At 34.2% G+C, this 22,747-nt stretch overlaps 1 protein-coding gene across 1 annotated transcript in view; it reads right to left on the bottom strand.

The window, feature by feature from the left end:
- Window positions 1–21,117, bottom strand: part of Hcn1 (hyperpolarization activated cyclic nucleotide gated potassium channel 1) — a gene marked incomplete at its 5' end in the record, with an annotated part of 156,232 nt that extends 135,115 nt beyond the window's left edge. Inside the window, one exon of the mRNA XM_036207123.1 lies at window positions 20,953–21,117. Coding sequence (XP_036063016.1) covers window positions 20,953–21,117 — 165 coding nt within the window. The remainder of the gene's footprint in view (window positions 1–20,952) is intronic.
- Window positions 21,118–22,747: the final 1,630 nt, after the last annotated feature.

Raw genomic sequence — 22,747 nt, 5'->3', positions numbered from 1 at the left:
AAAACACACTGTTCAGAGTGGTTTCTTTCTTTCCTTAAGAGAAAATAATCCTTGATTTTTCCATTGTGTTTGCAAGATTTAGCATAGACCAAGTCTATGTATAAGAAACAAATTAATGTTTGTTGAATAACTAAATTCAAATACACAAAATGCTGTACAATTAAGGTTAACCATATAAGTTTTGATAAAGTGTAGGAAACATACATGCTATAAAAGGACAGCCTTTTCAACAAATAATACTGGGAAAATTGTTTCTACATGTAGAAGAATGAAAGTAGATCCATATTTCTAACCCAGTGTCATGATCAACTCAAAGTGGTTCAAATGTAAAGTATAACATTGTGAAACCATCAAAATCTTGGAGGAATACGTAAGTGTAATGCACTTCAGGATCCAGGCATAGGTAAGGGTTTCCTGAGAAGGACCGCTACAGTAATGGAATAATGACAAGCATTGGCAAAGGTGCTACTGAGTCACAAGGCTGGGTATGGCAAAACAAACAAACAAACAACAAACAAACAAAATCATCAGATTGGAGAAAGGGGCAAGAAAGATGGCTCAGGGGCTAACAGCACAAGTTCTTGCAGAGGACCTGGGTTCAATTCTCATCAACCTCGTGTTCGCTCACAATCATTCATAACTCCCATCCAGGGGATCCAATACCTTCTGATCTCTGCAGATATCAGACATGTATGTGACTTACATACACTCATATTTTCATAACAACCATAGTCATATAATAAAATAAAATAATTAATAATGGAAAAACAGACTATAGATAGGAAACTAATGTTGTATATAACACACCAAAGATGTAGTTAATATAAAAATATATATAAAGAACTACAAAAAATAAATTCCCTGAATTTCCAAATGATTCAATCAGTAAATGGGTCAATGGGTTAATTATCAGAATAGGCAGCTCTAAAAAGAAGAAAAACAAATGATCTGTAACTACTTGAAGACATATTTTATGAGCATCCTTAGCCATCAGGACTATGCATTTGAAGACTGCCTTGGTACTACATGTTGCACAAACTTAAATGGTTAATATAAAGTAAAAAAATGACAAATGTAGGCAGAAGTATCTGTCCTACTAGCAGCTCCCAAATACTCAGCACCTGCTTCCCAATAATTGACTCAGAGGCTTAATATTAATTACAAACTCTTTGGCTTATGGCTCAGGCTTATTACTAACTAGCTCTTACACTTAAATTAACCCATAATTCTTATCTGTTTAGCCACGTGACTTTGGTACCTTTTCTTAGTCTGGTATTCTCACCTTGCTTCCTCTGTGTCTGGCTGGCTACTCCTTGACTCCGCCCTTCTTCTTCCCAGAATTCTCCTAGTCTAGTCGTCCCACCTGTACTTCCTGCCTGGCTACTGGCCAATCAGCATTTTATAAAATCAATTCAAGTGACAAATCTTTATAGTGTACAAGAGCATTATCCCACAGCAGACAAATGCGGATGAGAATGCAGAGGATGAGGATGAGGAACACACACACACATACACACACACATATATATATATATATATATATATATATATATATGGACAGTACAGTGGAATAGCAACTATGGAAGTAAGTGAGGAAATCTCCCAAAAAAATATTTTCAGTAATATGTTTATATTTAAAACCTAATATGATTTTTAACTTCCTCTGAAAAAAAAGTCTTCTTAAAATATAATTAAATTTTCATTAAAATTGTGTATAGTAAATGATGATGCAAAAAGGTTGTACTTTTAAGTAAACAGGCACAAGAATCACTAGAAGAATTTATCAGAAAAGGATTAGCCAACTTCACATTATTAATGATTTTGGCAAAATTTACTGACCATAAACCACAAATATCTGTTAGACTTAAAGAAACTAACTAATCTAGTCATTTGAAATACTTCATAGATGATCAATTATCTAGAAATTGTTAGGAGAAAAGTTAACATTATGTACGATTTTGATACTTTATAATCTGATAATTAAAAATTTCCAATGACAAATTTTAAGCATCCTTTAAAGAGGAGTCAACTCTTTCTATTTTAGTTCTTTTAGTTAATTTTTGAATTTCATATTTGAATACTACATTTACAGCATGTCCATCCCTCCTTCTTCCTGTCCAACTCCTCCAGTGTCATACTTCTCCTTCTCAAATCTATAAGCTATTTTTAAATTACTGTTCCATATATATGTACATATGCATGTACACATACATACACGCATACACACACACACACACACACACACACACACACACACGCACACACACACCACATGCACTAGCAAACCCTAAAATATATGAATAGAGCTTGCTAAGTTCATTTTGTGTTGTTCCTGTGCATATATATTTAAGGCTGTCTACTTTGGATTGGATAACTTAAGAGAAGGCTTTTTCAAGAGAGAACTGACTATCTCTCAGTAGCTATTAGCTGCCTGTAGTTTTTCGTCTAGAGGTGGGACCTCATACCTTATTTATGCCTTTGGGCCTATCTTTCCTGATTGGTCATTGTTGTGACTCCTAGGACTTACAGCTGTGTGGGTTGGGACTATCGATTGCTCCTTGCAGAGCACCTTCTTGTATTGGAAGCTAATCCACAGAAAGGAGACTTCCAGGTCAGATGCAGCTCAATTTCTCTAAGCCCTGTGTGGGAAATATGTGGTGTCTTTGGCAGTAGGTTCTTATCTACAAGTTCTGGGAGGCAATCAAGAGCGGTGGCAATAGCCTATATTATTTTGGAAGTCTCTTCCATTACTCTAACCCTAATCACTTAAAAGATTTCCCATGCCTGGCACTAGGTAAGAAAAATAAAACAAAAACATAAGCACATGACTTCCTATAAAAAGAAATAAGCACTGTAGGGTAAGGGAAGCAACTGTGAAAAGCTGTGAGATTACTAATAGGGAGTAGCAATGATGAATTCAGAACGGGACTTTGATAAGAAACAATTAAGCCAAAGTGTTTATTAGCAGCAATAAAGGTACATAACAAAATGGTAGCAGGCAATACTGACTTTCCCCTTTATTTGGGTTGAACTGCATTTGAAGTATCATGTTCTACAGAGAATGGGTTCAGGAAAAGAAGTAAACATTCCAGTATTTCAGAGGAGAGAAACCAGGAGGAGATTAATGTGATGAACAGAACTGGGATGTTCATCTGCAAAAGAGTGAGTGTACTAAGAGGATGGATGGATGCCAGTGCTGACAAATGCTTGCTAGACTTTGTAGAAAATACACATACTTGTTTCAAAGACACAGTGATCAGGGTGTTTTTCTATAAGCATGTGTCAGAGAAAATTATAGTGCAGAAATTCTGATGAAGAGAGAGCTTATTTCTAATATTTAGGAGTGATCACATTTTCTACAGGCTGATTCAGTCTCTATCAATTTATAGACAATTTAATAACTTGACCTACTATTTATTATAGAACAAGCTCTAAAATTTTAGCTCAATTAATTTTTCTTGATTCTAGTTTGTTTATCTTCCCACCCAGTATGTGCTATGAAATATTTTTAAAAAGCAGTATTATTATTATTATTATTATTATTATTATTATTATTTTCTAGAAAAATGAGTTGTCCTTTTAAAAACCACAAATACCTTTATTATAGTAAGAAACAATCAATTCACATTGATGTATGCTAAAATGGTAAAATGAGTTTTCTTAATTCCCTACTCTTTTCCCTCTCATCAGATTATTACCAAATATTATATTACATTTTATTTAAAATGTATTTTAGGAACATGAAACTTTTAGATTTCAAATTTAATTTTCAAATGCAGCAGGGTGGCAATAACATTACTTAATAATACCTAGAAGATATTAAATCATTACAAAATATATAAAATATTTAATTAATAAGTGCATTTCTCTTTAATTATTAATTGCATTTGCTATGGTACCAAAGTTAAGGGCCAAATTGTACATAAATTAGTTACTAAGCACTTAAATACAAACTTTACTAACATAATTTGATTTTTAAGTTTTGTAGGATACAAGAGATATTAATTTGAAGCAAATGCCACTAACTTAACTGATTAGTCTAGTACCTTTCTGGAGCTGATCTTCAATAAATGAAATGTCGATAACTGTTAAAAAGCATGCATTTTCCTTTCAGACCTTCACCATAAGTCCCATTCCCAGGAGACTTCTTATGAAGTAGAAAATGCAAAAAGGCTACAACAATTTCAACATTTTATCTGAATTTCCTGAACTGCTCTGTGCTAGAAAAAATCCTTGAAGCTTCAGTTTTCTCTGTGTTTACAAATATTTAACTGACATACATATAAATGCAGGACTTTATGGATGCACCCACTGTGCTGGTGGCAATCTGCTCTTTGGCTTCTGTGACTGTTGGTGGGAAAGATGCCTTATGGCACATATCTCCTCGTTCCCACAGTTTTCACTTCATGTTGGCAGTAGATTTCTAAGAGCTATTTTGCATCTGGTCTGTCCAGTCTGCTTTAAGCCCAACATATAAAACCAATGAAGAATTCCTTATCTAAACTCAACAGACTACACTGATGTTCCAGATGTTCCTCCCAGCTCAAACATCTGTTACTAAAGGAAGAGAGAAAGGCCTGTGCTTTTTTTTTTTTTTAACAATTGAGAAATGTTTTTAAGATTCTCTAGGGGTACAGGAGAATACATTAATATATTTTAAAAGGGAATTCATTAAAGTGGCTTAGATGATTTGGAATGGGTAGTCCAAAAATATCTGTTTTCATGAGGCCATGGAACTGTAAGTCAGTCCATGAGGCTGATGCCTTTGCAGTACCAGTCTGGAGCTGAAGACCAGGGAGAGTCCTAGAAAGCCTTTGGTCTTCAGTGCACATTGGAAAGTCAAAGCAGCGGAGTTCTCATGTGAGGAGAGATTGTGGCAATGAACAGAGTAGAGACTAGTGAAGACGATGGGATAAACAGGCAGAAAACCTTCTCTACCAGACCTCCTTGTATCAGAGTCTGTGCTGGAAATTGCCACCCACAGCCAGTGCAGATTGTCACACTTCAGTTACTGTAATCACTAAAACCGTTCCTCAGGCACAGTGGTTAAAGTTACTCTGATCTAAGAAATCCCTCAGAGGCATGCCCAGGGCCACTTCTCATGAGTGACTCTATATCCTGTTGATAGCATCAACTATCACAAATAAGCTATATTTCCTTACTTCCTACACTGGGCAAACCTACTGAATTTTGTAAATATCCTTATAGAGACAGCCTATGACAATATAATGAAAAATGGAATAGTGATAATTTTATTCTAGATCTAATAAGTATTATGAATTAATGAGATGAACAGAAGAAAATAATTTCATTCAGTTTGCTGTGGGAAGAAGTATTTATATTTTATTAAGTGGTTTCTCCTGAGTTTTTTTTTTTTTTGGAATATTATAAATACAGAAACTATTGCCAGCTTTAGGTCTCTTGATTTGTCACACTATGTCCTCAGGACTATTGGCAGACCTTGGAAGGAGGGACTTGGAGAAATGGAGCTGAAGCTCCATGGGACTCCAGCTTCACTGTCAAGATCACATGGCTCTTTAAAGGAGAGTATTTGCCTCTTTGATTTATCATATTTTGGCAGATCATTTTAAATTCTAGGCAAATAATTGCCTAGTTCCGTCAACACCAAGTTAAGCTGTAGGTCTACAAAGAAGAAGTCTTATTAAAAGGATTAAAGAGTCACTAAGAAAAAGCTGATGTAGTACACTACTCCATACATAACAGCTTTCACAGGACTATTGGCTCAACTTAAAGAAGATGAACCAAGAAAAGACTCAAGACAAAAAAGTGACTCTCTCTCAGAGTGGTGTCACTTCTCTATTGAACTAGCAGCACAGACCAACCCTAGCACTTTATGGAAGATAGTTGTAGAATGAAGCTAGTACCATGAAGCAGAGACGTTGGGGGATTAGTTCTGCACTGATTGTAAAGAAAGCACATATAACATCCTATGTTGATTTTTGGAGTAATGTTCCAGGTTTGAATTAAACCTGATAGAAGAGGTACAATTGATTAGACAGACAATAATGTCTCAGATTTTGACTAGTGAGGCATGGAACTAATGTATCTCCATTATTGCACCATCTGTACTGAGTGATATTAACTACAGAGAACTCTGGTCTACCTAACATAATATTAGGACTAGAAATAAGTGTTGATTGAAGAGTAATGGGATGATGTGCAATGTGGAATTTTAAATAAATACCAAGCACAAATATTAAAGGAGAACATTCCCTCTAGCTCTTACTGAATGCTGTGCTTCTCATCGCTGCAGTTACAGGAAGGACATGCATTTAAACTGTGTATCTACATTAGAGTCTGTGCCAAAAAGCTGTCACAACTGTCAAATACTTGATGAGAAGAAACGTGTATGAGAAATTATTTTCATTCTTCTGAGTATTCCTGGAGAGTCTTTGAATATGTTTCTTTTGTAGAAAAAGAATCTACAACTCTTGTACAACAGGAAGATGTATTTCAGTAGACAATCAGTTTATATCTTTGTCTCAGGATTATACTTTGAAAAATGTATTTTTCATGTTTCACATTACCAATAGTTCATTAAAATATGATTGTATATGACAAAAATATTTTCCTATGAATTTAATTATTGTATTGTCACCTCAGGTCAACTAATTTCTTGAATAAAATCTCTCTCAATTTCAGTTGCACATACATATGGCTATAGAGCACAGCAGAAAAAACAAAGGTCAAAGAAAAATACATAAATATTGGGGAAATGAAATGGGGCCAAACATGAGGACTAATTTTTCAGATTGTGTGTGTGTGTGTTTTGCTGTATCAAAAAACTTTAATATAATGAATACATAAATAAATTAGTATAAAGAAGACATTTAAAAATAATATTTTACTTTGATCATACAAAATTAAGATGTCTTACATGCAAAATTATTCTATTTCCATGGAGTTAATCTACTCTCCAATGTCATGAAAAAGATAGAGTGATACAGAGCAAATCAACCAGAAACATGAGAGGTTTGATTCACGTAAAGACATCCAGATAACAAGCATATTATTTTAAAATTGCTCTAGTATTTTAAAGAAGATTACTAATAATGCCATTTTCCCATAAATATAAATAATCTTAATCCTTTAAGAAGGATTTTTTGTAAGAGAAGTCCTAGAAAAAAATACTAACAGAATTGTAAGAAGAAAATGATACACTGATCTCTAATAATGACATATATACACTTGTCAATTCACATATAGGAGCACACACATACATATGTAGAGACACATAGATATACACACTCACATACACACTTATATACAAAGAAACAGCTTTAACTTGGAACCTAACAAAGCTTTCTTCAAGTAGGGATGACAGTAACATAAATTAAAAAGTCCCAGTTTCATTAATGTTCCAAGACTTCCAGAAACCCAGTATGTGTCCTAGTTTCTCTTCACCTATCCTGACATTCCAGGACATCATAATCACCTTATGGAATAGCAATTAGCAAGTAGTGTTGAGTCTAGAATCCCTTAGGATTGAATGACAGTACCAGCAGTGTACTACATAAGACCCTCGGTATGTCCTAAATTCCCTCTCCTTGGTATAATGCAAGATATGCTTAGTAATTATGACATTTAAAGTGTTAGCCTGTTTCATACTCATGATCCTCAGAATTCATGTCCTTTATATGCCCATCTACCAACTTTAGAAAATATACCACATGTATATCTGAGCTGTTTGTGGAGGACACTATCGTCCTTGCTTTCTCTAGGGAGAAATGGGCTTCTCTCTCCATTGATGGGCACTTTCCCTGATACTATGTGCTGTTCTGTCCAGATACTTCATGTTTTCATTCTGTATGGCAAGTCATTATGCTGATCTGCTGAACTAATGACTTTTACAGACTGACTTAGACATAAGCTCGTAATCTTGAAGCTTGGTATCTGATGATAGCACTCTTTCTATGAGATTAAAAGGAAATGGAACTTCATTTCTGTACTTGGCACATCAGAGGTGACTAAGTTTCATTTGTTTCTCCAAACTAAACTGAGTTCCAAGTCATTTTATGTTTACATACTTAGTTTGATTTGATTAGATTCTGAATGTCTTCCCAATGTCATTTCCCCACTTGAGAAATCCTATCCAGCTTTGAAGCTTCTAGACTACTCTTTTTCTATATAAATAGCCTCTTCCTTCATTGCCTTGTATTCTGTACTCAACTGCTGCCTTCAGAACTGGAATGGAAGAATTCTTCTATCTTAGAATTTGATCTGAGTCACAGTATTCTGTTTTCCTGCTCTCTTACTTAATAGGATTTGTGTCACCTGATATTAGTTTTTTATAGATCTCTATGTTTTATATTCCAAAGAAAAAGAGTTAGAAGAGCTAGACCTTTTATTATTGATTTCTCCACTGTATCAGACAGCTTAAAAATAGTTTCTCATTACAGATGGTTGTGAGACACCACATGGTTGCTGGGAATTGAACTCAGGACCTCTGAAAGAGCAGTCTTAACCTCTGAGCCATCTCTCCAGAACCTGGAAATAACCTAGATGCCCTTCAACTGAAGAATGGATAAAGAAAATGTGGTACATATACACAATGGAGTACTACTCAGCAGAGAAAAACAATGACATCATGAGGTTTGCAGGCAACATGAAAACTGAAGTAGACAAGGGATGCTAACTTTGAGAAATTCTAAGAATTGAATTGATACTCCATAGTAAATAGTTGCTGTTTTTCAGTAACATCACAATGTTAACACAAATAAATTATTTTCTCCTTAAAGAAATAGAGCATTTTCCAAGATTGGAAAAGCACAGAGACAAATAGCCAAACAAATGTAAACACATGAATTATGAACCAAAAGCTGTAGAGCCCCCAACTGGATCAGGCCCTCTGGATAAGTGAGACAATTGAATAGCTTGAACTGTTTGGGAGGCACCCAGGCAGTGGGACCTGGACCTGTCCTTAGTGCATGAGCTGGCTGTTTGGAACCTTGGGCCTACGCAGGGACACTTTGCTCAGCCTGGAAGGAGGGGACTGGACCTGCCTGTACTGAATCCACCAGGTTGAATTGAATCCCCAGGGGAGTCTTGGCCCTGGAGGAGATGGGAATGGAGGGGAGGGGCTGGGGAGAAGGTCAGGGCAGGGGCAGGAGGGGGGAGGACAGGGAACCCATGGCTGATTGTAAAATTAAAACACAAATATAATAAATAAAAAAAGGAGAAAAAATAGAGCATTTTCCATAGATCTGTTGAGTCAAATCTGTCTCATTTTTTAAAGTAATTTTATGGCTTTTAGTAGGACCTTTCTGGGTTCCATAGTTGCTTAATTGCTATATTACTATTGAAACATATTGTCAAGTTAAGTCTTCATATGGATTTTTATGTAAAGCCATTTCAAATTAATGTGAAGAATTTCATAGATACAGCTAATTTCTCCCTAATGCATCTCTTGCCCCCTCCTTAAGAGCTTTTTCCTCTCATGGTCCCCTTTCAAGTTCTATGGACACAACCCTTCCACATATATATGCATTTTAATCCTTTAGTTTCTAAACATGCTGACAAAGAATCAAGTGTGATTATTGAGATGAGCCATTCTTGACAATCAAAGTTAATCATCAGTATGTCACAATGGCCTTAATTTATCCTGCACAGAAGTGGACTTATGAATGGCCATGAATTACTTTTGAAGCCATCATTTCAGGAACCAAAATAGACAATCTGCAAGTGTTCAAATGTCAGAAAGAATACAATGTATCTGCCTGATTAGAAAATAGTTCTTCAGTACTTTTTTATTTATAAAACGTACTTTAGATTTCCAATTTAGTTAACATGGCCAATATTTCAATTACTGGTATATATTAAAATTACAGATACACAATTCCTAAGTCATCATGTCTTTAGCTGAGTCTGTTGATTTCTCATCTTCATTTTTTCCCCTCATCCCCCAATTTGTCATAAGTCCATTTTATTAGACTCAGTTCATGCTGTTCTTTAACAAAACCTCCTTAAATATAACTCTAAAACTTAGCATATTTTTTGCTTTGAGTTAGCTGTGCCTTTGATGTCATCAGTCAGCTTATCATCAACATGCCCAAATCATCTCATATTTGAAGTCAAAAATCCACACATACACCTCACTTTGTCTTTCATGTGCACATCTTATCAATCTTAGTTATAGATGGAGGTAAGGTCATAACCAAGTTTTATTCAACTCAGTTCTGTTGTTGCATATACACAAAGGTAAAATATATCTAAATATATTTTCAACAAGTTCCTCCATAATATCTCATATATATTCATCTGTTTGAAATAAATGGAGGCCAGCCTAATATGTCATAACTTCTTTTTATTAGTCAGTGCTTTTGACCACACAGAACTTCTCTGAAATTATTTCTCTTATGACTCAAACTTCCCAAGCTGTAATTTGCCGCATCTTTGTTCATTCTCTTTGTAAACCATTTTCATATTTCCTGGAAATGGTTGTAAAATTTTCATGGTTTCTGTAAAATTCTATGCAAATAGCCCACCGTCTCCTCTCTGGTAGAAGACCCTTTAAGGGTGCAAAGTAAAGAAATAAGGGGCCTGGACTCATTTGTAGTAGCAAGGTACTGAATAATGAGTTTAATTTCTTTACAGTTTACTCCGATCTATTTAGTTTAACATATTTCACTTCAACAGGAGACAATGTATTGTACATAAGACTGACTATATTCTATTTATATTCTGTCACTCATCACTGTTGTGTGGATCCCAGGGGAAGAGTTATGTAATTTTGGATCCTTCTTGCAACTATTAGTAAATGCCACTGGTGCTTCTCTCTTTCTAAATGTTCCTTCCACGTCCATTTGTGGCCTGAGGACCTTTGTTTAATATTCTGCAGATGGCAGCAAAGTAAAAGCAGTTTTGCATTCAACTTTTGTAGATTCTGTCTCTAGGTTTACACCACATGCACTTAACTTCTTGCATGTATTTGTCCACTTCCTCTTTTCTAGGTATAAAGAATAGTTGCTTCTAGTTCTAGCTACCTAAATCATCACAGACACACAGGCACACAGGTACGCACGCACACACACACACACACACACACTTCATAATCCCAGATTTGCCTCAAACTCATCGTGTATTTAAAAAGGACCTTGAATTTCTACATCTGATGCCTCCACTCCCAGTGTTAGGGTTGTAGATGTGTGCCAATCTGCTGTGTTTAGGCACTGGATCCAGAGCACTGTGAACACTAGACAAGCACTCTGCTCACTGAACTCCATACTCAATTGCTCTTAGTTTTATTACCTGTTGCTGAGATGAAATGCCCTGAAAAAAGTAACTTTGGAAAGAGGGGATTCACTTTAGTTCACACAGAAGGGAGTCACAGAAGCAGGAACTTGAGAGTTTCCCCAGCATGTAAGATTTCCATTTTCATTGCATGCATTAATGCATTGCTCTTTTGATTTTGACTTTTAATACAATGTATCTACTTCACATTTCTGGAACACTGAGCTCCCCATTGCAAAGGATTATTACTTGGAATTGTGATCAGATATATCTCTTCTCCTTTAAGTTCTTTCTGTCAGGGTATTTTGTCAGAGTAAAAGAAAACACACCTATGGAACAAATCATCATTTTTTTTAAATAAGAATATTCTATACCAACTTCTAGAGGAGAGATATCAACCCCCCAAACACAAAACAACAAATGTTCATAATACATAATGCATATTTGCTAAAATGTAATTAATAACTGTTCTATATATTGTGGCCATCACATTTAAAAGAGGAAAACAAGTCAAAAAGATATTAGGCCAACTGCACAAATGCTACATTGCTGGACTGCGTAAGAGAACCAGGAGCTGGATCTAATATATTCCAGTGCACAAACGCATGTCTCCTTTACATTGATAACACTCAGATTTGCTTTTACAATATTGGCATGCTTGCTATCAGGTTCTGAATACTTAACGCTAAACAAACCATTCTTTGATTTTGGTCAAACTAGACTCCCATCAATTCTGCTAACAAGGAGACTCAGATAGTGTCAGCATTCTGCTTTATGGAAAGCAAGTGCCCAGTACACAGCATTGAACCTATCCCCAGTTCTGTTGTGTTCTAGGAGCCCTTCCTCAAATAAAACTAAGATTAACATTTCAATCATAATGGTTCAGGCTGCATAAGATACATATTAATTACTTTAATGGATTTTATAGTAAACATTATATTTGTTATCTGATTCTATGACATATTGAGAGATATTTTTCTTGACTTTTGTAATATGGCCATGAAAATGTTACCAATATAGAATGAATTCTATTTCAGTGCTGTGTGTTTTGTGAATCACAATATTAACATTTCAGATGCCTAAATTTTTCTTCTGTAGTTTTTCATCACCAAACATATGCAAATTTAATATCTACTCATGGTGCACAAGGATGTTGCCATTACTGTTTGGTATGGGAACAGAGAGCAGAAACACATTCTCATTCATCTTTCCTCAGAAGAGCTAAATTTCTGAGGCCTCTGACTAGAAGAGTATTTAAATATTGATTGTACTGGAATCAACCTGTATCTTCAAAGTATAAAATGACTGGGAATGATTCTATTATATATTAAGTTCTCATTTAATGAACTACCTATAGCATTAACAGTTGTAGGAATGCAAGTATAATTGGTTAACCACGTGAAAATTATTAACTAAACAAGAATTACTCAATTTTAGATTGCTGCCTAGTAAAAAAATAAATAATTCTCAAAAATGGTAGAGTCTGTAGTGGGATTATGAAATGTTCACACTGTGATTCTGGAAACATTCCTGATGTTATTTTTTAGATACCTTACTTAGCACACAGCTTATTCAGGTCTCTAATTCTGCAGTATATTTCTAGAGTAACATTTATATTAGTGCTGTGGCAGTCAAAAGAATTAAATAAGAGAAAATGATAGAATATTATTCTTATGGGAAGTAACTATAATTCTCCATAAAATAGGCAATTTCATTTATGTGCTTACGAAGAAATATCTTTCTATATGATACAACAGAATGATAATCTTAGACATTTTGGAAACATGAGAAGTCTATATGAATTGCATGGCATCTGTGTAGCTATTAGTGTATATATTAGTAATATATAGTAAAGAAACATCTATTTCATATTCTATTGATTCCCACTCACACAATGAAAACAGTAGAACACTTTATTATAGCCCATATGAACTCAAAGTATTTTCAGAAAATGTAAATATATGTAATATACAAGTACTGCTTCTTATTGCTTGATACCTTTAGATTTATGTCAACAGTAAAAGAATAAATCTTATTATTCAAAACTATACAAGGTGCAATAGGTTTTGATATACATCCATGATATCCAAAATTATTCCAAAGGTACACACAATTCAAGAGTTGCTTTCTGGAGACATGTACCCAACATGGCTTGTGATGGATGAAGCTGGACTGAGGCTATGAAACAGAATGATAAGGTGCTCTCAGGGTGACTGACAAGATTTGATAAACAGCTTTCCTGGCCAGCGCCTCTGGCATGCTGCCAGCAGATAAATGGTTCTCAGGTAGTCTTTTTATTTTCAGAAAAAAAAAAATTGAAAATGTGCATTTTAAGTTCATTTCATTAGCATAGTTGAGTTCATGTTACACAAATTTTACAAAGGATTTGCATCAAGACCATATATGAAAACTAATTTGCCAAGATAAATAAATTTGAGTGGAAGGAAAAATACTAGCCTGCGTGGGAGTTGGTTCCTTCACCAACTTTAGTTGGTGATATTGAGGTAATTCTCTAACTGATGCTTCTTCTAGCCATTTGTTTACTATGTTTAAGAATCAGTGTACTTATGGCATGATACAACATACATGTACTGTATTTCTAGCACTAGAGATGCAGAGGCAAGAAGCTTGTAAGGTAAAGTACAGCCCAGGCACATTTCATGGAGGCTTGAGTTTTTCGAATACGTTTCAAAATATATTTATAAATATAGATTTAAAAATAAAAAAAGAAGGGGCCTACAAAAGAAAAATAGGCTTAGAACTTATGCCTTGTACATATTTTTTTTTGTTTGTTTAAGACAGGCTCCCATGTAACCCGTGTTACTCTCTTAACTGTCCCTATAAATTTGAGTGTGGTGATATATTGTGTCTCCAATAAATTGTGTATCCTAATAAACGTATCTGAGGGTCAGAGAACAGAACAGCCACTAGATTAGACATAGAGGCCAGGAAATGGTGGCACACATGTCGTTAATCCTATCTCTTGGGAGGCAGAGATCTGTCTGGATCTCTGTGAGTTTAAGGCCACCCTGGAAACAGCTAGGCAGGGTAGCACACACCTTTAATCTCAAGTCGTGAGATCTCATGTCTTACTTGGGAAATACAAATGCCTTTAATCCCAGGAAGTGATGGTAGGAAGCAGAAATGTATATAAGGTGTGAGGACCAGGAACTAGATAGAGGTTTTGTTAAGCTTTTTAGCTTTTGGCAGCATTTCAGCTGAAATGCATTAGGATGAGGACTTTCAGTCTGAAGATTCATGGAAACAGCATCCAATGAGGAGTTGTTGAAGAGTGGTTAGCTGTGTCTTGTTTTGCTTCTCTGATCTTTTAGAGCTGGCACCAGGTTTTTCACTAATAAGAACTTTTAAGATTCATGTTACATTTGAGGATGACCTTAATTGTCCGATTTCTACCTCCTGAGATCTTAGATTAGACTCATGTAATACCACATCTAATTCCATGTGGTGTTGAAGAGCTAAGCCAATGAGGTAAGTATCTTAACAGATAAGCTACAATTCCCATGCCTTGGTCATATATTTCTAAAGTAACTTAGCAGAATCAAAGTCATATAAATACATGCAATTATAATAAGCATTTTATTCTTCCGTATTAAAGAACTGTAATTCCATTTAAAGTTTTCTATATTGCAAATTTTATTTGCAAACCAAATATGACATTAGAATTTGTTTTCATATGTTTATTCTCATCAAATAATTCACACAGAAGAAGGAAGAAAAGAGTTTACAAACTCCTTCTCTTTTGAGAGGTGCCATGTTTCTGTTGAACAAGGAGTGTTAACTAGGCAGTCTTTCCTAATGGACAGAGAGAAGATGGCAAAGAGAAACCACAGCACTCAGCATGCTGCTGACCTACTTTATTATTATAAGTTCATATTGGCTATGAATGCATTTTTCCCCAGTAGAGCTGCAATGATTTGTCAGCAAATCACTTGCCTTTTGTTAGGACATTAAAAAAAAAAAAAAACTCTGTTATGGCAGTACATTCTATTTTGGAAAAAAAGTCAATACTACTGTAATAATATAATGTTAATACAGAGAAATTGAAATATAAAGTAGATTACTAAACCCCAAGAGAGGAGAAATGTTTTTCTTCAATTCTTAGTTATATTGCTTTAGCATCTTTCCCTAAGTCTATTAGTTTAGTGACATTATTGGAACCAGTCATTATCTAAGTAGTTGAATGGGCATGGTACTTTAAAATTTTTCTAGACTATCATCAGTAGATAATATAATCATCCTAGGCTTTCATGATGGACTTACATATTGCTTTTTTCTTCTCAAATTATTTAGTTAGAAGAAGAGATATCAGCAGTTGTTTATCCTCTGCCTTTATACATTTATTTTGACAATTTCAAACTTTCAGCTTGAATTAACAAGAGTAACTTGAGCTTCACTATTTTCAAGGTCACGGACACAAAGACAGATGATGATAACTGAAATGAGTCCTTTACTACTGCAAGGTCCTTTGGTTTATAACCCTCACAATGTTTCATCTTAATCTACGCAAAGTACAGGGCCACCACTAACATATCTTCAGGAAATTAGCTGGAGAGAATCACTGTATGGGTTGTTAAGTAAGGGTGGAAGAGACTGTGTAAGTGTCATAATTTTGAAGGATGTTCAGCTTGGTCAATAGAAACCAATTATAAATATAATTATAAATTATAACACTCAGCCCATGTTCAGGGGTCTTGGGGTAGTTCATACATTTTGAAGGCCTCAATTTAGATTTACTTCAACAACAGAAGTACGTAGGTTTCTGTTACATTGAACTATAAATTCTTTCATAGTGAAGCTCACATTTTGTTAAGCTTTGTACTGTTTTCAGCACCCAGTGGAAAGTGGTATGAAGGAATGCCTGGTGGAAAATGGAACTAATGAGCTTACAACTTAGTCTCATTCTCCATCGTATGCTTGGTATCTAAAGATGAGCTCAGCATGACATAAAATGAAAGGTGTGGACACATACCCCTATCCCTAACACAGAAGCATGCTCCAGTTGATAACCACTTGGAAATTAAAATGTAGTTTCCCTCAAGGGAGTCTCACTTGGAAATTAAAATGTAGTTTCCCTCAAGGGAGTCTCACTGGAGAAACAAGCTACTCTTGAGGGTAGTCTGCATGTACAGTAGTAGATGGCCAACATAATATGAACTCAACAGCATCTTTGGAGGTTCCTCGTCTCATAATGTTGTGTCAAGGCTTTTAATTTTTTAACTTACTGTTTTTTATTTTTATTTATTTTATTTTTTCTAGCTTTTTAACATACAGTCACTTTGTATATATATTATGACTTCCAGTTTAGTGTTTCTATGGGATTCTTGAGTGTGTGAATGAGTTGGTTTGTTTCTTATACCTTCTCTTTGGTTCTTTTCTTCTCTTTGCTTGTTTTGACCAGTTCTGATGTGTTAATTTTTGTTTTAATTTATAAAATATTATTTTGTATTATTATCCCTTAGAATCATCTTTGTCTCTTTATATTTTTGGTTGCAAGCCTACCCTTTAACAGCTATGCGATCTCTCCAGTCTGCCTGTTTGTCTTCTAATGAGAGACAGAAAAGGGGTGGATTTGAATGGGAGGAGAGGAGAGGAGCAAATGAGAGAAGAGGAGGGGGAACTGTTATCAGGTATATTATTTGAGAAAAAAAACCCCTATTTTCAGTAAAAGAGAGATATTTAATACTTAAAAAATAATCTCATATAGCTTACAAAATGAAAATTTTAAGTCAAATGCTAGCAAAATAATAAAACTACCACAATTTAGTGTAAATATATTTTCTCCAGAATGTTTGCTGTAATCAAATAACTGCCTCCATTATAAATATACTGCCATGATGTGTCTGTTTTTTTTCTAGGGCATGATTCACTACAACAGCACTGTGTGTTATGCACCTTAAGTTTCTAATACATTCTCCATCTTACTGTTGTAAAAATGTTACACCTGATTTAACATGTCATTTATCTACATTTTGTCACATGGATTATTTGCATATTATGTCATATTATGTCCATAAACTAACTTTATGTGATGTAACACTTTTGGGTATAACATGTTCCAAATTACAAAAGTAAATACAAATTCTGTATGTGGAGTGTTCAGAACATTTTGGAGTCATAAAATGCTTACATTAAAGCCTTTGAGATGTTAACCAACATGAAACTATTCATCTGAAAGAGTGTAGGTAGAAGAAATGGATTGCCTAAGTATAATTCGAAGGCCCCAATCATGGAAAAGTTTATTCTAGAAATGTAATGTTTCACTGCAAGATATTTATGTCATAATAATATTTCATACAATGTGAAAGTATTTTAGATTCAGGCAGTTAATAAGCAATTTAAATTATACTATGGTCTTATCCTATCATGTTCTTAAAATTAATATTTCTCATTTGTAATTGAATCTAATGTTATTACCCTCAATAACTTTATAATAGATTAATATATTTTCAGTGCTTTCTACAAGCAACCATAACCACAATATATCTTGGGAATTTAACACATTTTCTTAGACATTAATTATATGCCAAACCTACGATATTAATTCAGAAAGAATTTTGTAATTCAAATTCCGTTCATCAATGGAATAAGAGCAAGTATTACAAATGTCTAACAAGATGAATCCCTGTTCTTGCTGCAGCTTCCAAGTTAGCTTCTTCCTTCTCTTCATTTCAACAGCAACTGAGTTTGTGTATTGACTCCTTCAATATAATGTTATAAGAATTACTTTAAAATTTATAATGTTATGAGCAAAGAAATTAGCTGACAGGAATCAAGATTATTTTCATGGAACAAAATATAAATTAGAAAAGTTAACATAACAGTGACTATATTAAACCAATTGTATTATATTAAACACAGTAAAAGTGTATAGCATAGTTATGATGGTAACTTCAAATTTCTAATCAAAGGTCAGAACAGGAATTTCTAATCATAGGTTATATGCTAATAACTAGCTAACTGAATATAAAGATAGAAACATCAGGATATATAGCAAATTTGGGTACAGAATTTTTATATGTATGCAGTTTCTTAATAATACTTAAGGACATGTAATTAATATAGTGCCAAAGAGAAATATCATGGCCTAATTATCATGTCATATTTATGAAAGACTTGTGTGTCTTATATACAATTCAATTTCTAGTCTCAAGTTTTTACTCTTAAATTAGATTTTTGAACAAATACAGAAAACCTTCAGTTTGGCTTTTTTTTTTTCAGTATTAGAAATCAAACACTGAATTTAGAGCAGTTGCTGTGCCTGTGATTAAGGTTGCTTTTTATCACTGATCTTAAACCATTCTATATTATCTTGTGTCAAAGCTATTCCAGAATAGACATTTTAGAGTCAGAGCCATATGAACTGTATCTATGACTCTATATTCTGTCTGTGTAATAGCTTATTCATATAATTTCTAAACATTCCAGTTTTCTGAAAGAAACAAGCAAAAAGAGACAGAGAAATTATTTCCAGCTTCATATATAGCTATTTTACATAGAAAGAAGAAATAATGATGGTTGATGTTTTAACCACATTACGTTAAACACAATACAACATACACTAATACCTGGAATACCTCTCCTTTCTGTCTCTGTCTCTTTTTTTTTTTTTGGCATACACAATTGTATATAGTCAATCTTAAAGGAAATAAAGGCATAAAATACTTAAATAAATTTGCTTAGAACCAAATACATAATATATTGCCCTATAATGTAGTTACACAATTACATGCATGCTTTAGATATTTGAAAAGAGTTCTTTTACTTTTTCAGTGATGGCAACTGTGATTTTTCTGGAATGTAACTAGAAAAAACTTTAAATAATAATTATTTGCCAAATTAATTATTGCATTTGTGCCAGTAGTGGCACATCATCTATGGCATTAGTTCTTGTCTTTCTCCTCTACACTCCAACCGTAACCTGATGAGAGACTATCTCCTCTTTCTCTCCCAGACAGTATCTTCATTCCTTCCTTGGCTATGGTGAGATATTGTGTCCCCAATACATTGTGTACCCTAATAAAACTTATCTGGGGTCAGAGAACAGAACAGACACTAATTAGACAAAGAGGCTAGACAGTGGTAGCACACACCCTTAATCTTAGCATTCCAGAGGCAGAGTTCCATCCAGATCTCTGTGAGTTCAAGGCCACACTGGAAACAAAGCCAGGCATGATGGCACACATCTTTAACCCCAACACTTGAGATCTCATGTCTTGCTTGGGAAAGACACTGGCCTTTAATTCCAGGAAGTGATGGCAGGAAGCAGAAAGGTATATATGGTGTGAGGACGAGGAACTAGAGGCTTTTAAACTTTTAGCAGCAGTTCAGCTGAGATCCACTCAGGTGAGGACTCAGAAGCTTTCAGTTTGAGGATTTGTGGAAACAGAATCAGATGAGGAGTTGTCGAGGTGAGGTTGGCGGTGGCTTGTTCTGCTTCTCTGATCTTCCAGGTTTCACCTCAATTTCTGGCTCTGGATTTTTTTTTTTTTTTTTTAGTTAATAAGACCTTATAAGATTCGTGTTACACTTGGCCATATATTTTGTTTCCTCAAAGATAAATAAGTGGACAGATGAAGGCAGCATCAGAAATTTGAAAAGTGATCCAACCCATACAAATTTCTTGCATTGTTCCATATACTTCTTATAAATAATTTTATCAAGTTTTGATGATATGAAGTAGGTTAAAAAGAAATTACAGGTATTTTCTTAGCCACCTTCTGTGATTCTAATATGTTTCCCAAAATCTTCCCTTTGGAAACTTAATTCAAGACTCGACAAGGTTGGCAGATGGAAATTGGTGGAAGCTGGGTAGATCATGAAGGGTCATTCCTTGTGAATATATCATCTTCTGCCATAGGAAAATAGCTTCCCCTCTTTCCAGGAGATTCGGACAAACTGCCATTTTGCAACTGCAACTGGAGACTGGTTCTGAGCTTCCCAAACTCCAGAATTTTGAGAAATAAATTTCTGTTTTGTTTTTTTTTATAAATTGCTCAGTCCAGTCCTCTTAGATAACAGCACAAACAGGCTAGGACAAAGGGGGAAAATCTTTTTGAACTTAAGTTTGGGAGTGAAGGTCAAAAACGTATACATAAGAATATACATTTGTGAATACTCATGTGTGGGGAGGTAAGAAAAAACTAAATGCGTTTATAATTAAATAACAACAAGGAGATAGATACACAGTTCAACAAAGGCTTTTAGAAAAAGTTTCTGAAGAAGTAGTATTAGCAGATGTGGGTGAAATGAAGGACAGACCCAAATGAATGTGAGATTTCATATCAGTGGATATTTTCATAAAATTGTATATTATTATACTTACTTAAATAAAATTATATTTAAAATTTTAAAATATTTACATATATTGTACAATCAAGATTAAAACTTATCTTTCTCATTAATTTTTCCTTGTTCTAACCACAAAATGTACTGAGATATCCTTAACCTTATTACAAATATAAAAATATTTGAAAGCACATTGTATCATGGTTATGTGTGCAGCATTTACATTCCCAGGAATATAAGAGTAAGTTTTAGCTTTAGAGAGTCTGGGTTGTCTAATTCCATATCCATGAAAGCAAAGCCTTTATGGAAGAGAAAGCAAACAATGCTAACAGAAATACTTCGAAGTGTTGGGCACAATGTTGAAAATTCAGAAAATAAACAGCATGAGTTACTTACAACCATTTCATTTAGGGAAACCCAGCAATCCGGTGGGAAGTCCTGAAGCAGGGGGACTAGGAACTGAAGACAGCCATCCCAATGACACAAGAGCAGCATCATGCCAATGAGGTTGAAGATTCTCACCACGGCACTAGCGAGGTCATACGTCATGTGGAATATCTGTCACCAAAATATAAAGTCATACTTTTAAAAACTCATACAACAAATCAAGCGTGTGAGTTCAATGCATGAAATAAAAAATGTGAAAGCCTCTTCAGATCAAGAAACAATTTACTTTTTTTTTTTCCATCTCAATAAGGCTGGCCAGTTTACTTTATGAGTATAATTACCAGGTGTAGCTACTTTCACAAAATACATAAAACATAATACATACTTTAAGTGACATTGATGTTGATGGTAAATCTCATTTGCTATCTCTGAGGACAAATAATTTTTTTTTCTAGTTAGCAACTTTGAGAAAGAGTAGATAGCTTTTAATCTGCTTCTAATTCTTGGTTAATATATTTGTTGAAAGTCAAGGAAAATACCCAAGGATTTAAAAAATGTAAGAAAGAACTACATTAAAAATTATGAGATAAAATCAAAGCCAAGCTTCAGTGTCATTCCAGGTTTCTGAGTGCAGATGCTTGAGGAATTTGAGCTGAGATTGAATAAGGTCCTTAGAGATAAAGGGTGGCTGATGTTGCTAAAAATGTTTGATATTTTAAGTGTCATATTCCACACTATAAAAATTATTTTATAGTAACTGATATTAATACAGAAAACACAAACTAATGACAATTTACATATTGAACAAAATGTGGAAATATAAATTCAGCTGCTTTTCTGATTGTTTATTGTTTTTAGTTATTGCAAGATATAGAACCAGAACTAGCTCTTTCCCCTTATCAGCTAGCATTAGCCTAGTCTGGAATGGCAGAGTCTAACTGGGAACAGACCTAAATACTAGGCTAAGATTCCAAACACCAAAGTGAATGAGTGCACTCAACAAAGATGTGTAGACATAAACACTGATATTTAAAATCACGTACAATTCAACCAATCTCTATATGTTTCTAAGTTAATAAGAGACAACCTGCTTTGAGAAATTACAGAAGAAACACTTTCAAAGTCCAATGTATGTGTATATATATATATATATATATACATATATATATATATATATGTATATATATATAAAAACTCAATCTTTGAAGAAAAAATCAATAATTTTAGGATATGAATACTGATGTATGTTAAGATAAACTAAAGAGACATTTGTACTTTTGCTTGTCTTCAATCAAATGTTTTCAAATTTGGTGCATTCTATATGTATAAACTTCTTTAAACACTCTTTTGACATAATTGTAATGAGCAAATTTTATTTCTGTAAAAATAGACTGTTCCAAATGCCTGTAAAATGGAAGGTTCTGAATCTTAAAGGTGACACAATACTTATTTTGATATATGACATCATATTCAAAACTATATATTTTGCAGTATGAATGGACAGTTCCTGATTTATAGTCACATACAAGGCCCAGATTAAACTCAATGGGACACAAAACAAGAAGCTATAAATATGGGAAAGAGACTCCTAGGGATGAAGGGGGACTGGGAGAGGAGGGAGGGATGGAAGGGAGAAAAGGGTAGGGAGTAGTAATCTAAATGCATTATATATATGTGTGAAGTTGTCAAGGAACAAAATTTATGAATGATAATTGTAATTCAAGATCTATTGTACATCATTGTGGTGACAGAGAATAACAATACATTACAAACAGCAAAATTACTAAGAGCAGATGTTAAGAAT

Source organism: Onychomys torridus, chromosome 15 (assembly GCF_903995425.1).
Source record: "Onychomys torridus chromosome 15, mOncTor1.1, whole genome shotgun sequence".
NCBI lineage: Eukaryota > Metazoa > Chordata > Mammalia > Rodentia > Cricetidae > Onychomys > Onychomys torridus.
This window is presented reverse-complemented; position numbering and strand designations above follow the sequence as displayed.